This window comes from Prionailurus viverrinus, chromosome A2 (genome assembly GCF_022837055.1).
Source record: "Prionailurus viverrinus isolate Anna chromosome A2, UM_Priviv_1.0, whole genome shotgun sequence".
Classification (NCBI taxonomy): Eukaryota; Metazoa; Chordata; class Mammalia; order Carnivora; family Felidae; genus Prionailurus; species Prionailurus viverrinus.
The window spans coordinates 24,238,050-24,255,051 of NC_062562.1; the positions used below are offsets into that span (position 1 = coordinate 24,238,050).

Genomic DNA, 17,002 nt, shown 5'->3' on the forward strand with positions numbered 1-17,002 from the left:
AAGAAATAGGACAAAAGCCCTCAAAAGACATTCAATACAGGTTATTTGATAATTTAAAAATATTCACAGCCTAAATATCCATTAATAGGAGAATGGCTATGTAAAACAAGACACATCAAGACACTGGAATAATATATACTTGGCCCATTAAGATCACATTTTCCAAGCATAACTGTGATATATTACTTCCCCGAAGCCATAACAAAATTCTGATCCAGCTAAATGACAAAGAGGGGGATGCAAATAAAAGAGATGGAAGAAAGAGATTCTGCAGGCAAAATGCAAAAACAAAACAAAACAAAACAAAAAAAGAAAAAAAAAGACATAACTTAAGACCAGAAGTATTAGAAGAAATCAAGATAGTTATTGAACTTTAATGAAAGGTACAATTCCCCCAAGAGGCTGTAACAATGATGAAGAGGAAACCTTTCTACCCCTATCTGTATAGCTTGGAACTATGTTAGGCCAAGACCCATAGAAACCCTAGAGAAACCGACCATGCACAGTCCCCCACAGAAGAGTTCAATCCAAGAGTGAACAGATCACACAAAGATAATGCTGGGTACACTGTGACTAACAACAAATGAGGCTCAGGGTATGTAAGGTATGTGAATATACCTAGAATAACACTGGAAGGAAATTATTAAAATATTAACAGGGGCTGTTTGGAGTGGAATCTTTTCTCTTTCCCCTTTTTTGTATTTTTCCACAATGAGCATATACTCTTATAATGGAAAAGAAATGAAGCTCATGTTCAGAGAGAACGTAGGTCTCAACCACAGCGTTGTGAACACAGCATTCCACAACACGCACTGGACCCAGCTCAAATGCGTCTAGCAGCTGTGTGGAGCCGGGGGCAGGCACGGCTCAGCCACCCGCCCCCGCCTGCCTGAGCAGCGCTCACTGTCCTCACTAAGCAGGAGGGGCGCACGCAGGCCCCTTTAGCGCTGGGCTGGCATGTTCTTCCCCAGCAGACCAGCAAGGAGATTTTTAGGCCAAGAGGGATGCAGACATCTGTGCTCTAGTCTATCAGCAGCAGTAACTTCCCAGTCAGACACAGACGGAAGGCCAGGCAGACGGCTGTCCCTCTTCAACCTCCACAAACACTGTCTTTGTGTTGAGGCCCGAGCCCCCCGTCCATCTGGGGCACAGGGGAGGCAAGAGAGAACAAGTCCTGCAGTGTCTTGTTGAACTGTTGCTGCCAGAGCCACTCACATTTGTGGTCGGGGTTTTAACCTTTTTGGAAAAGGGTGCCAGCCCCGGGCTGTCCTGATATCCTTCTGGGCTAACCTGTGGTCTCCCGGGGAGCCAGAGGAAGGACTGCCAAGTGTTCCATTATTGATGAAAGGATTGTGTTTGGGTGTTCTGCCCTAAGTCATCTCTTCTCCTATAATAAAAGGAACCCAACCTCAGACATAACTGGACACTAAAAGGGATATATATGTCTCTATGAGGCCAGGTGCCACGGACAAGGGATACTGTGACAGAGAACCAAGCTGCTCAGTTACAGTCTCAAGTTGTTTCTGGAAGGAGAAGAGGAATACATTAATACATGCCTGTGAGTAAGGAATGAATGCTGAGAGGTTTGGGGCAGCCCCTATGCCACTCTCCTTGCTCTCTGTTCCTCCCCTTTTAGAATGTGCATCAAGACGCCTGCACACAAAATGGAAGAGGATGTGAAGTTGGCCTACTGAGTACTCCTTTGGGGCCTCCTCCCCCCCGCCTCTTCCTCTTCCCTGTTCTTCAGGCCACATTAGCACCCTATCCCAGTTTAGCTGGAGAGGGAAGCAGTAAAGTCACGGAGCAATTACTGGGATGCAAGGACTGGAAATAATTCTGCAAAACATGTACTGTATGCACCAAGGTGACCAACAGGGAGATATGTGGGGGGCAAGACAGCATTCTCTATGCTTTGCAGATCGTCTTGTAAACATGGCTGTCTAACTCTGCTCACAGACTCAGGGGCATATTTCTATTCACTGACCCCTCCCCGCTCCAAGGACACACTCACAACAGAAGGACAATGCTCAAGTTCTCTCTGTGTCCATGTGCGTAATCACTGTGAATAACAGTTCTGCTTCTGCCAGGTTGTTTCTGTCCCATAAATGGAGCCTGGAGCTAGCTATTTATCATGATATTTGAAAAAAGTAAATTAAAAAATTATTTTGCCAAAAAAATTCTTTGAGGTTTTAGGAACCAATTTCCACATGTCAGATTCCTCCCTCAGGTCTGGCTTTCTCATCCTTGTTTGGCCTCAGTGTGTTGGATTTCAGACATGGCTTGATTTCTTTCTGTCCCAGTTCTCTAGGTCAATGCAAATTTTCAAGGTGATCAGATATTTCCTGAAGTGTTCCCTGTGTAGTATCCATGTAGGACAGAGGTGGGAGAAGAGGAATAAAGGTTTCCCGGGAAGCCAAAGGAAAGATTTTGAAGGTATGACAATAGCGGATCTTATAGCAACATGCAGTCAGGCCTGGGCTGTGGTGGGAGGCATAGACCAAACTATATTCTAGATAGGAGCACAAACATGGAGTCTATAGGCCAGGCAAAGTGATGCTAGTGAATCAAGGGGTTGGTGTTGGAAGGATAATTGGGAGATGTGGGGACATCTGTAGGTAACAGTTGGCTAGCTACCCAGGTCTAGCTCATTATTGCCATGTGGCAACACAGGACCAGCACTGCCAAGCCTTTCAATTCTTTAAAAGAAGCCAGAACTCCAAATTCTTATATGGATTGTTTGGATTCTTATAAGTTAGCTGTAAACACTATACAGCCAAACAAAACACAACTTGAGGGACAAATATGGCCATAAATCTACTAGAAGGAACTCTGTCCAGGACGTAACCAACATGAGGGCAGGATGTAGAGCTTTGTGCTTGATGAGGGCCCACTCAATGCTTACAGCATGAGTGAGGACCTTCCCAGGGAAGAGGTTTGACTGTCCAAGGGGGGCCAATGGGAAGAGATGGCTGGCAACATGGAGGTCTCGTAATCAAGGGAGGAAATAATTAGAGAGCGAACTTGAGCCCCAGCCACCTGGATGGAAAGGAAAGGGTGAAATGGCAGTAGACAGACTAAAGAATTTTCAAAAAGCAGAACTCAGCGAAAGACCAGATGTGCAGGACTAGGGCGGTGATGAATCTTCCAGGGGAAGCCTGTGATGAACTTGGCCAGAGGGCTCAGGGACTGGTCATGGGGGAGAGAAGGTAAACACATTTTTCTTCACTAGCTTCAAAAAGCCCTTCATCTGGCTCCCCTAGATGACCTTATTTTTTTTTCTTCTCTATTCTCCCACAAAGGGGATCAGGGGATAACCAAGGGCCCAGAGGCCCAAGCACCGAGAGAAACAGAGACAAACCTATACCTAATTAGGTGATAAGGCATTCATTCAGGAGAAACTGAGGAGAGCTAACAGGGGCATGGATAGGGCAGGAAATAAGCACTGAATAAGGACAGCATCCACAGGGAAATGGCAAGAACAGCTTGGGCTATGCAGAATCATGACATGTTGGCTGAACGGTGCAGAAGCAATGGCAGGAAGGGGTGAGGGAGACCTAAAACAGTTCTTGAATCGTAGATTTTCACAACATAGGATATGCCTTGGGTTCTGGTCCACAATTTTCTTAATAACTTGGAAAGCCAAGATAAAAATATGGCTAAGCAAAAGTATTTAGGACAAGTAAGAAATGGCAGACTCAAGACTACTCAGCTAAGCAAGGTAAGCCTTTTCATGGCATGACTTTTGTTGGTTTCAGTCTGCAAAAGGATTTTTATGATTATCAGATTTGGTCCTAGGCCTTAGAAAATCTCAGTTTTCACTTTAAAAGATAAACTTTATTGGGAGTTTAAGAACAACTATAGCCACTTGTTTACCAAAGAATCATTATAGTAGCTAATGTCTACTACTTAGCCAAGTAATTAGTAAATTAGTGATTGCTACCAAAGGGCTTAGTATAGTTTTGTCAGCAAAATAGCCCTTTAAATGCACTGTCTTATAAATACTAGGGACTTTAATTTTTTTTAATGTTTATTTTTTATTTTACTTTTTGAGAGAGAGAGAGAAAGAGAGAGAGAGCAAGAGCATGTGTGTGAGCAGGGGAGGGGCAGAGAGAGAGAGGGAAACAGAATTGGAAGCAGGCTCCAGGCTGTGAGCTGTCAGCACAGAACCCAACGCAGGGCTTGAACTCACAAACCATGAGACCATGACCTGAGCCAAAGTTGTATGCTTAACCAACTGAGCCACCTAGGTGTCCCTAAATACCAAGGACTTTAAGTGTACTATCTTATAAATATTTACAATGACTCTATTCTAAAGAAGCTGGTGGCATCATCTCCAATTTACCCATTAGGAATAAAAGCAAGATCTAGAGATGTTATGTCACCTGCCCAAGGTAACAAAGTCTCTGAGTGACAGAGCCACGGTCAGAACTGAGGTACTGTGCTAAGCTTCCAGGGCCTTTGTGCTAAGCATGGAATCAGCAAACATTTTCTGCACAGGGGCCAGATGGTAAATATTTTGGGCCTTGTGTGCAATATGGTCCCTGCCACAACTCCCCGACTGTGCCATTGCAATGCAAAAGCAACTATAGACAATACATAAATATTTAGGCATGTCTGTTTTCCAATAAATCTACTTACGGACACTGAATTTGAATTTCATATGATTTTCTAGTGTCATGTAATATTATTCCTCTTTGGACTTTCGCTCCAGTCATTTTAAAAGGAAAAACTATTCTTAGCTTGTGCACCATAAGAAAACAGGGAGTGGGCTGAATTTTTCTCCCCAGGCTATAGTCTAAGCACTAGGCTCTCCTACCCTCCAGCTCAGGTCTAGTTTTCTTAGAGATTTTAGGACAAAACCTGTGAGTGTGCATATGGATGGGGTACAGGACTTGGAGGAAAGACCTGACTCCTCAAGTCAGCCCTCAAAGGACTCCATCTGACCCCAGTTTACAATTTGAAAACAAATCTTTCTTCCTTTTAAGTTCCCTTACTTGCTCCCTTCTGTTGAAATAAGCACTGATTCAGATCTAAGGGGAGGTTCTGGGTAGGACAGGAATGTCCCCTCCTGCACAAATGGTTTTCTGCAAACACAAGCCCACCGTGTCCCTCTTACCTGCAGGGTTTGGCTGAAGCGTTTTAACGGTGTGGCCTTCACGGGTGGGATGAGGTTTGCTAGCGATGTGACTCTGGAAAGGGGTTTGACCCGTTTATTACTAGGCTCCTACAGGGTTAAAAAAAAAAAAGAAAGGAAAATGTCAAGGTTAATTACAGACGACATAACTCCACCACACACTCCTGTCCCAATCCACGCTGGCTGCACACAGTCTGTGGAATGTAAACAGTGTCCCATCTCTCTCCAGCTGTGTGGAGGTGACCTGGCTCAGGAGCCAGGAAAGGGGAAATGGCAGGGGGACATCAACAAAAGCGGCCTCTGAGCAGACAGCAAATGGACAGGGTCTGCCCCTTACTCCTCACACCCAGTATCTGACAGCTTTTTAATTCAGAAGCTTCCACTCAGAATCATTTCCCCCAATGCTTCCTGTAGAGAAAAGCTGCCTCAAATTTCCCATCTAATGACCTTGTCAGGCAGTTGTATTTTGATGCTTCTGGTTTCATCTTTTTAAAAACGTTTTTCCTACCTTGCCTGAAGCCGCTCTCCAAATTTCTTTTATGCAATGGCTTTTCTAAAGCACAAGGAATGTTTGATTTTTTAGTTCACTAAATTAAAAAAAAAATTTTTAAGGAATTTCTTCTATTACTAGGCCTTTTAAAAAGCATCTTTGTACCTACAGTATATTTGAAATGCACATATGAATACTTATAAAAACAACCAGCAAAAGAAAATGTACAGAGAGAAAACTGCACCATGGGCATCGGTTTTTATAATTCATATAGTCACAAGTTTTGAAAATCACCTCCACATAAAACATGCAAAATAAAACTTGCAAATCTGCAAAGTTACCCCAAACCAAGCAGATGGGTGAGAGGGAGCCTACCCATTTCAGTGACTTTGCAGATGAGAATTACATAAAAACGACAAGCTGTGAGAAAGAAGGACACGACAGACAAAACATTTTACAAAGACAAAGAGAACAGTTACCCTTGCCTTCCTAAGCTCCATCTGACCTGCAGTAGATGCCGGACAGCACATGAAGACACCAAATTTTGATGGAAAAAGCCAAACTTGCCAATTGTTGTAGCGAACCTCAACCATTTCCAGAGGGAGCCTCAAGATGCTCATCTTTCTTTTTCAGCCATTGTTTTCAAAGTTTCGAGGGTTAAACCAGAACTTCAGATTCTCCAGGGCATCCCTGCAGGGTGTTTTGAACATAGTAGGTGCTTGGAAAAATCTTGCCTGAATTTGGAATTTTGCCGAGAAACTCTCATGTCATTTTGTGCCTTTGCTGATCTCAGGTATCAGAAGCCCCCTTGGAAATAGACCCAACCTTTTGGGCATTTAAGTAGAAAAATAATTAAAAGACCAAAGAAAAAAAAAGTGCAAAATAGTTCCACGATGCTGCCAGGATTCACTTCATTATTTCTCGAAGCAGTGAAATACTTTTCCAAGACAGAGAATGAATCAGGGCTGCCGGGGACCTCTCCAGCTTTCTGGCATGCTAAGCTGAACAGACAGTAGGAAACTCTCTGAACACTGGGAAGGCTCAGTTCCAAAATGCAAAGGATGAATCTCTCAATATGAGGGAATCACGTTTACTATTGTTTAAGGGCTAAAGAAAAAGATCCAATAGCCCTTCTGCTTCCAGGTGACAGTGTCCTTCAGGATGCTTCCTGTCCAGGGCCTGGCTTCTGAGCATCTGTGCCCAGAGAAGGATTTTTAAAATATTTTTTACGTCACAGCTGCATCATCAGCAAAGTAAATCCACACACACACACACACACACACACACACACACACACCCCCTCTTGAGCATCCCCTGAATTTCTCTATATAAACTCCTGCTTCGGGCTGGAAATGCCGGAGTTGTGATATCACCACCTTTGGTGGCACAAACTGCATTGCAGCAAACGAGGAGGTGAGGGATTTCACAGGGCAGCAGGACTTGGTCTCAGATGATCCTGCAGGCACCTCTGAGCCTGGAGACTCATCGCCAGATTTTTAATGGCTAAAGGTGCTGGATCACAGATTCTGTATCAGAATGGGAAAGCTGAAGGGCAAACGCCAATTGGGTTCTCCCGCTTTAAAAAGGGGCAGGGAGCATTGCACGCTTGGCGGGATGGGGGAAGGTTCAGTTCTGTTCCCCTTGCTGTATCATCTTTTCTAAGGTTTTGCTGACTTTGCTGTCCATTTCATATGACCCAGTCGATGGGCGTTTCCTACGCAGTTAGGAGATACATGCACACTGCAAATGCCAGCCACTCTGCAGGCTGTATGCCGCGCTGCTACATGAGATTGTAATTAAAACTCCTTTCCTAAGGCATTAGCCATTTGGAAGTAAATATCAGGCTCCTCTCTGGCAATCTGACATTCCTGAGTAACGAACAATTGAACCAGAAACTGTTGCTGCCTGATTTAGGGCTCTGATGTAGCAAAGCAGGCAGGTACAATTTTAAAACCAGAACATTTGCAGGTTATTGGATCTATTGAGGAGGCTTTATGCCTGACCCACATGAGCAAAGTATGAATTATGGTTTCTCCTTGAGGGCTTCAGTGACAATTGGAGATTAAAAAAATTCTTGGCCTAATTTGATTTTTCTTTTCCATTTACTCAGTATGTCTCCAGCTGCATTTTACTGCTATCTAAAAAGAGCCCTCAGGGAAAATGTTTCCAGATTCTAGGTAAATAGCTCTACTGAAAACCAGCAAATGCAATTCCAAGGATGCTTTCGGGCTTTACAAAGAGATGACAGAATATAACCTGCAGAGACAACTCAGCTGCCAGACCAAGCTGGGCAAGGTCAGTGCTAAGCTCAGAAACAAGATATCTGTTTCAAGTGTGGACAGTACCCCCACCATGCAGTTTTAAGACAGAGAAGGAGGGCATCGCACTAAAAAGGTTAAAAAAAAAAACAGAAAAAGGCATTGAGTATTGTGTGTTGGCAGTATTTTCTGAATAAAAAAGTTTGCTTCATTTTTTCTAGGTCTTACAGGGTTTTTTTGTTTGTTTGTTTGTTTTTCTTGTCTTATTGCACCAGCTAGGACCACCTGTATATTATTGATTACAAGCTGAGACAGTGGGTACACTAGGGTAATTCTTGATTCTGATGTGGTTATTATGAAGATTTCATCATTATGAATTGTGCTTGCTGACAGCATGAGAGAGATACCCTTTATCAAGGAGAAAGAGTTCCATTCTATGCTAAGTTTGCTGTGAATTTTCATAATGAATGAATACTGACCTTTATCAAATGTTCTCTCTTTATCTTTCCAGAGGACAAGGAAAGGGAAAAAAAGAAGGGAGAGGTGGTGGGAAGGGAAGGAGACAATGAAGAAAGAAGCATGGAGATCACATATTTTCGTAAATGAATTAGCACAGCAATTTAAAACATCTCTTGTGGAGCCAAAGCATCAGAGACTCTTAAAAACTGAGAACAAACTGAGGGTTGATGGGGGGTGGGAGGGAGGGGAGGGTGGGTGATGGGTATTGAGGAGGGCACCTTTTGGGATGAGCACTGGGTGTTGTATGAAAACCAATTTGACAATAAACTTCATATATTGAAAAAAAATAAAATAAAACATCTCTTGTGCTTGAAATACAAACAAAGGGAATAAAGCACCCAATGACATTTCATTTTTAATGTGAGATTTTATTAAATAGATTTTCATATTCCTTCCCTAGGGAAGACAGGGAAGTCTCCTCATTCTTATCTCCCAATAGGTAAAAACCAAAGCAGATTATATGCATGTAAGAAAGTGCCTATCATATCAATATGATCCGGCACAACTTTTTATTCCTTCAAAAATGATTCCATTCTAATAGACATGGCATATAGCAAACCATCACTCATTCTCCCTGTACTTCATTTTTGCAGCTAGGGTAGGGTTGGGGAGCAATAGAAGGGTCTTCCTTATCATGTTTGTAGCTGTCCTGAGACTACCTTCACTTAGCCACAAATTCAGCCCAAGAGGGTGAGAAAGGACTGACCACTCTACTGCAGGACAACACTGCTCTTGCTTGTTCTACACCTGATGAGAATCGACTGTGCTAGCAGATGCTTTCGCCCATAAGTTAATGGACTCAGAAAAGTCTTTCAAATGTTTGAAAATACCAGGGAAGCCTTAGGCAGGGCTCCATCTGTGTGACAGAAGGTGTGCTGGGAACTGCACACCCAAGGGTCATGTTTAATCCACCTAGTACCCCTCTAGGAGGCTTTCATCATCCTTACGTTAAACAGGAAGTTGTAATTTCAGACTGATTGAGAAGTCCTAGCATTATGAAATAACAACAACAACAACAACAACAACAACAACAACAACAGTCTCATATTTATTGCAGGGACTCCCCTTAATGCCTTATAGATATCTACCATTTTATTCCTCCTAATAGCCCTGAAAGGTAGCTACTATTATGAGGCAAAAGATGAGCAATGTGCTTAAAGTCACGAAAAAAGGTGGCCAGGATTTAAACCTAGCAGGCTGGCTTCAGAGCCAATGCCTTACAGCTTGGTATAAGGGGCCAGATGGTAAATATTTTAGGCTTTGTGGTCATCTAGCCTCTGTCATGATTACTCATCTCTGCCATCAGTCTTAAACAGTATGTAAATAAATGAATGTGACTATGTTCCTTTAAACCTTTATTTAGAGATTAAAATTTGAATTCCATACAGTTTTTACATGTCACAAAATTTTATTCTTTTGCTTTTTTCAACCATTAAAAATAGAAGCCATTCTTTTCTAAGGAAGACCAGAGGAAGTAGGCTATATTTGGCTTGTGGGCCACAGTTTGCAGACCACTGCTCAACACAACTTCTGGCTCCTGGGTCAGTGGTCCTCAGCCTCAGCTTTTCTACTGTAACATGCCCAAGGACTCCCAGGTACAGCACCCTCCCAAGGCACACTTAGATAATCATCAAGCTCTGGAGAGGGCACAGGCTTGATTTGCTTATTCTTTCTGTAGCTAGCTAAGCAGGGTCCTCCCCTGGTAAGCACGAGATATATCTGACTTATCTTTTATGTGAGTAAACCCTATCCCACTACATTTTATTGTCTTAACTTTCCAAATAAATCAGCCCACACATGACACAAACTTTCCCTGACCATTGATGGTTACAAATAAGGGACAAATAAAATGATAGGATGCCTGGGATCTGCTTCACAGTAACACAGGGATAGAGAGTGGGGATGTGTAGGAAACAAAGCTGATCACAGGTTGGTAATTGTCAAAGCTGGGGGCTGGGCACGGGGGACGCAGTATGCAGTCCTGCCTGTGGTACGCAGTAAAAATGCTAGATGATACAAAGGCTTATTTTAATGGACAGAGAACCATTTTGCAAATGTATCAGTGAGCAGACAGATGCCATCAAAGATCTGTACTTCAGACGTTAGTGAGGGCCTAGTGACAAAGGATACTGAAAGAGTCAGATGCTAAGACATTATCTAAAATTGAACATAATTAGAAGAAACTTGGTAAAATGAGAAAAAAAATCCCACTACTGAATTTCAGTAATTTTCAACTAACATAGGCCATAATAGGGAAGGGTCCATGTAGCTGGGAAATCAAAGGCTGAGAGAGCTACCTTGAAACATTCGAACTTAAAGATGAGCAAACTGATGGAGAGGCACCGACCCAGCCACCAGACTCCCTGAAGTCTGCTTTATGCTACTGACTGGTGTTTTATTTGCTCTCATTAAGAAAGCTATCAACAGGCTGCCAATCGCCAGACTCCATGACATAAAACAGTCTGGTAGAGTTCAAATCAGATGTAGAAACATACAGAGAAAATAGGAGCCATTCAAGGTTGGACTGCCCAGGGAGGGGAGACCTCTGTTCTGTTGGATTTATTTTAATCTGTGAGTATGCTTTCCTTTTCCCAATTCTGCCTCCCAATGTATATTTTTCTCTCCATTTCTACAACAGCACCATCTTCTACTAAGAAGGCAAAGACCTCCCATCCTTGTTAGATCCTCCCTCCTACTCTGCCTCTCTCCAGCCAAATAAATGTAAACCCATGACTACCTGACTGCTTGACTTTACCACCCCCATCCTTAGGACCAAAGGCTGGCTCATGGCTGTCTTATGGTTTATGCCCAAGATTCTCACCCTTCAAAACTTCTAAGCCACCACAAATATTATGGTGTTCTCACTTATTTTGACACCTCCTATTGCCAAGGCCTCCCCACCCTTTCAGGGTTTCTCACTGACTTGCTGGCCAATTCTTTTACTCTTGCCTGTGCCCCCTCCAAGTCCTAGCTTTCCTTCAGGTGGCTCCACTCCTCCCCTTTGGGGGACCAGACAGCCTGCGTTGTACCTTGTCCCTCAAAGACAAGATATTCCTGCAGGTTCTCCTTCTAGATAATGTTTTTCTAACTAAATGATTGAAAATGAACCACATTAAAAAAATCTATCTATCTATCTATCCATCCATCTATCTATGTCTGGCTATCATACATTCTAGCTGCGTGACCTTGAGCAAGTTACCTACCCACGGTTTCTTCAACTGAGGAATAAGGAAAGAATTCTCCTATAATGCAGTAGTGAGAATTGTGGGTAAGAGCTATCATTTAATTCTGTAAGAGCTTATAATCTGTGTCAGGTTTACATGGATTTGCTCATGGCATCTTCAGAACATCCAGTGAGAGAACTAATACCATTATTCTCATTTTATAGATGAGTAAGCTGAGGTTCCATGAGCATAAGTACTTACACAAGTCACCTATCTCAGGTGGCAGAGGCAAGATGTGGATCCTATCTCAGACCACACACCTCAGCTACACTATTCCAAAAAGCTACAATATTCCAATAGCTACACTATTCCAAAAGACAATGATAATGAGTGCAAAGCACAGTGCCTTGTGAAAAGCAAGCTTTCCATGAACACAGCCTAAAATTGAACTCACAAATTGGTATGTTTTTACTAGATTATTTCTCCTTCCCTTCCCCCTTGCCACTAAGAACAGGTGAATTTATCTAATCACCCAGTGTATGTATTCTCTTTTTTAAATAAACTGATCTTGAAATAATTGTAGATTTATAGAAGAGTTGCAAGAATAGTACAGAATGTTCCGTGTACTCTGTAACCCCCTTACCTGAAGTTAACATCTTACATAACCATGGCACATATATCACATCTAAGATATTAACACTGCTACAATAATATTAACTAAACTATTAAAGGATTTACTAGAATTTCATCAGCCTTCCCACTAATGCCATTTTTCTGTTTCAGGATCCAATCCAGAATCTCACATTTATACTTCACTGTCATATATCTACAGTTTCCTCTAATCTGTGACATTTCCTTGGTCTGTCTTTCATTACATTGACACTTTTGAAGAGTACTGGTCGATTATTTTGCTGAATATCTCTCAGTTTAGATCTGTCTGATGTTTTCTCACGATTAAATTAAGATTATGCATTTTTGGCAAGAACGCATCAGAAGTGATGTGTCCTTTTTGGTACATCATATCAGGGTAACATCTTATTGCTGGTGATGGTAACCTTGACCATTTGGCTAAGGTGGTGTCATGGCTTGAACTGTATACCCCTAAAAAATATGTGGAGGTTCTACCCCCAAACCTGTGAAGGTGACCTTATTTGGAAATAGGAACTTTGCAGATATAATCAGTTAGGATGACTTCATACTAGATTAGAGTATGTCCTAAATCCAATCACTGGTGTCCTTCTAGAAGGGAAATTTAAAGACATAAAAGGAGAAGGCAATGTAACGATGGAGGCGGCAACTAGAGTGATGTACCTATAAGCCAAAGCACACTAAGGACTGACAGCAAATACCAGAAGCTAGGAAGAGGCAAGAAAGGATTCCCCTGCAGGTTTCAGAGGGAGCATGGCCCTGCCAATACCTTGATTTCAGGCTTCTGGTCTCCAGAACAGTGAGAAATAATTTTGTTGTTCTAAACCACCCAGCTAGTGGCACTTTGTTGCAGATGCCCTAGGAAACTAATACAGGTGTTGTCTGTGGGATTTCTCCCAGTAAAGTTACTATTCCCTTTGTAATTAATACATAAGTTGGAAGAGATACATTGTGACTACACACACTTTTAAATCTAACTCTGTGACTGTTTACCCAGCATTTGCAAAATTGGCCTCACTGAAGTGTACATGTGTCACCCCTGGTGGGGTTGGGCGGGGGGGAGGTAAATGTTTGCTGGCTCAACAGGGAGAACCAGAAGGCTGATCCAGGCAAAGTACCCAAGAGAGTCAATGTTGGCTGGGGCGGGCAAAGAGAGGGGCAGGTGATCAACAGGCAGGGCACAGTGGACCACAGGGCCATGCAGGGCGCGGAGGCAGCAACGAGGAGGCCTTCATAGAGCTGTTTGAGCAGGGCTATAGGAACATGAAAGGGAGCTTGTTTGGAGTTTGCAACTGACTCTTCATCTTTGTTTTTTTTTTTTTTTTTTTTTTTTTTTTGAAATAGAAAAAGACAATAATGAAATAATGGTTTCAACTCCAAAATTTCCATTAATTTTTTTTTCTCTGCTCTTTTCCCTGGCACAGAGCTAATTGACCTGGTGTCATCTGTTACCAGAAGTTGAAAGGCAAATAATGAGGCCCAAATTCCAACGGAAACCTGGCTTCATTGATTAGGCCAAATGCATTTCAAAATTATTGGTTTTCTAACCCACAAGGTGAGCAAAAGGTCTTCACACTCAGAACTACAATTTTCCTTTAGAGATTTTTATCAGTGGTTTCAACAAAAGGGCTACAGACTTTGTGGACTTTGACAAACCACCAGGAACAGCGCCCTGAAGGGGTCCTTGATACTTTGTCTCAGCTAATCTCAAAGATGGGGGCCACACCCTTGTGCTTATTCTCTCCTGCAGTCTTGTTGCCCTGCCCTGTGCATCCAAGGGAAATCTGATTTCCTCTTTGATGAAATGGCCCAACTTTCTCCATATCAGATGCTTTAAGAAAAACATCTCAATTTCTTTCAAAAAAAAAAAAAAAAAGTTGTGTGGGTTTTGTTCACTTATTTTTATTTTTGTTTTTGTGTTTTTGCTTGCTAAGGAAGAGTCAGGAAAGTCTGGATAAATAAACCAGACCACTCTGAGTTAGTTGGGTCTCATGGCCAAGCTGCAGACAGGGTATTGGATTTGCTATGTTGTGATTCCAACAATTTCTCCAGCCTCCTCTCATGGAAACGCTAACCAGCAGATGATGGAGATGTCACAAGATGGTCTATGCAAATCCACAAATTAAACCATCAGCTCTCGGGGCCATAAAACTGAACACACGAAACTTGGAGAGATTCTATTTATTCTCTGAACATCAAGTCTTCTCTGCCCACGCCAGTTAGCACCTACGGCATCTGGCCAAAGTCTGCCTGTGAGGTGGTTGCTTTTGGGAAGCCTTGATGAAGGGGGAGGCATCAGGAGGCCATGTGACTAAGCTGAAACAATGCTGGCATGAGCCTCTGAAAGACTGCTCCATCCCTCCTCCAAACACAGTCTCCCATAAAAAGCAAATAAAAAATGAGCATAGAAAGAAATCACACTTTATGATAACTTCTGTGGTCAGCCCGGCTTCGTTTCCTCCAGGCCTCCCTGCTTCCTTCAAGTCTACAACACATGCTGGCAAAATGCTGTAGTTCCCTAATGTGCGCATAAACTAAAATGACCAAGGGAAGGGGTGGTGTGGGGTGAGGGAGATGGATTTCAGCCAGCAGAAGCAATTAATTTTACTACAAACTCTGAGAGGGCTAATGTTCAGGGCAAACCATTTTGTTTCTGAGGGCAGACCTCAAGCAACTTATTATCTTTACATTATCTTTACTCTTCTGGTTACCATTGAATCTGTGCCCCTGCATTGGAGAATAACTGGCCCTGCTTGTCTGCCTCGGGGAAATTCATTTTTGCTGAATGACGGTGATGGGATGAAAAAAAGAAATGAACCTTGGGCAATAATTCAGTAAAATATGGGACTCTGAGAGCTGAAGCGGGCGGCAGCCTAGGTTACGAACGTAATCTCTTAGCAGTGCCAGTAAAATAAAACAGAACCACTGTTTCAGACACTGTATTTTTGGCAAACGTTTCACTCCTCAATTACTTTCAAAGATATTCGTTTCAGTCAACATTATAAGGGTAAGTCAACATTTGTCCTGGCAGCAAGCCCAAATTTGTTATTTTATTAGTCTGCTACTGGTTAAATTGGCCCAAGATTAAACACATCTAATAAATAGCCCTAAAATATTGGAGTTTAGTAGAAGACCACATTCAAATTCTCTTACACAGGATGTTACTATTAACCTTGGGCAGAGGAGAAATGCACACCAACACCCCAGTTAAGTTCCTTTTAGCAAATGCCAACCCATCGCCTGAAACTCATTTTGGTCATGCCCAGACATGGCACTATGGACCTTCAGAGAAAGAGGAAGCCAAATATTTAGCTCTCTCTGCGGTCCCTGATTCCACATCTGCCTTCCGAACGTCAAGCAAAACTTTTACTTTCTTGAGGCAGACCAGGCCAGATGCTCAAGGCTGAAGCACTTCAAGAGTTTGGCCTCCTGAAAAAGGATAAGGGCTGCCAACAGAGTCACGCCTCTGTGGCCCTTAAGGGAAGGCCAGCTTTGGGCCCAGAAGGTATTTTCTCATGGTTAGATTCAGGTTATGCATTTTTGGCAAGAATGCCACAGAAGTGATGTGCCCATCATGCCCGCCCATCCATAGGTCTAGAAAATGGGGTCAAAGCACACATCCCTGGTTGCAGAATGTCAACAAGGCACCTGGAAGTGGCAGTGGTGGCCTAATCACAGCCACAGGGCCCAGAGGAAGGCCTCTGTGATTCTGGGGTTTCACATTCAGTCATTTCCTACTGACTTCTTGGAAACCCTTGGGTGGGATACAAATTCTGCATTTGTTGATCTCTATGAAAGGGATTCCCTGGCTTCCCCTTGGGCTGAGTTAGAGGGGAGGTGGAAAAGAATGCCACTGGGGATTTCAACCCTGCTTCAGGTTTGGGAGCTGCTGTGTACAGGCTTCAAGAATACTTTAAGGATATTTGCAGAGGCTTCCCCAGAGTTTAGGAATAAGCTGCAGACTCTGCAGCAAGTCACAAAGTTCTTATCACTCTGGCCCAAAGAATGTGTTGATTCTTTGCAAAGGATCTAAGGATATAATATAAGCCAACCTTTCTGGCCAGAGCACAATGTCCTATTACCTCAGATCAACAATGTTACCTCCACGGGCTTAGTCTCCTTCTCTGTGTAGTTGGGGGGGGGGGGGTGATTCGGTGAGTCTCCTGCCCCCTCACAGGGTTTTTGGGAAGAGGATATGAGATCATGTAGGTAATGTGCTTGGTACAAGCCTGCCCCATAAGTTGCTCCCCGTAAATATCAGATTATTATTGCCCTTACTTCTGATGCCCAAGGAGAGGTGTGGTCCCTTCCCCAGCCTGCTCTCCTGCCTTCATCCATCCCTGCAGCACTAGATTTTACCCTGGGCCTCCCAAGGATGAAGCTGGAGCTCCGTGTTACCTGCCACACCACAATCTCACTAATGACATGTTCCTGCCACTACACCTCAGGCTGCTATGAGACCACATATTTTGATTCCACATTCCTGACCTCCCTTTCTTCCTGCAGCTTTATCATCTGTTTAGTCAAACTCTGGCTGGATAGAGCAAAACTGGGAGTGGTTTGGCAAGATCCAAGGCTATGTAGGATGAGAGGAAAATAGCCATGAAATCCCAAGATAAGAACCTGAGTGAGTTGGGGAAGGGAATCCAGGTGGGTCTTGAGGTCTACACCAAAACCCTCCTTCTTACCCAACATTGCTAAATTACGGGCTAGAAGAGCTGTGCTCCAATCTTGCCAGATCCCACTACTATGTGGGATTAGGCATTGACAGAAACTCTGAGCATTCAAC

At 43.1% G+C, this 17,002-nt stretch overlaps 1 protein-coding gene across 8 annotated transcripts in view; it reads right to left on the minus strand.

The window, feature by feature from the left end:
• The window catches only part of ARHGEF3 (Rho guanine nucleotide exchange factor 3), a 306,099-nt gene that overhangs the window by 38,790 nt on the left and 250,307 nt on the right, over nt 1-17,002 (minus strand). For all 8 annotated transcript variants that reach the window (XR_007149544.1, XM_047846363.1, XM_047846357.1 and 5 more), the window contains one exon: nt 5,117-5,224. Coding sequence is in view for 7 of the 8 variants with exons in the window: in XM_047846363.1 (XP_047702319.1) it covers nt 5,117-5,224 (108 nt within the window). In the remaining variant the exon portion in view is untranslated. The remainder of the gene's footprint in view (nt 1-5,116; nt 5,225-17,002) is intronic.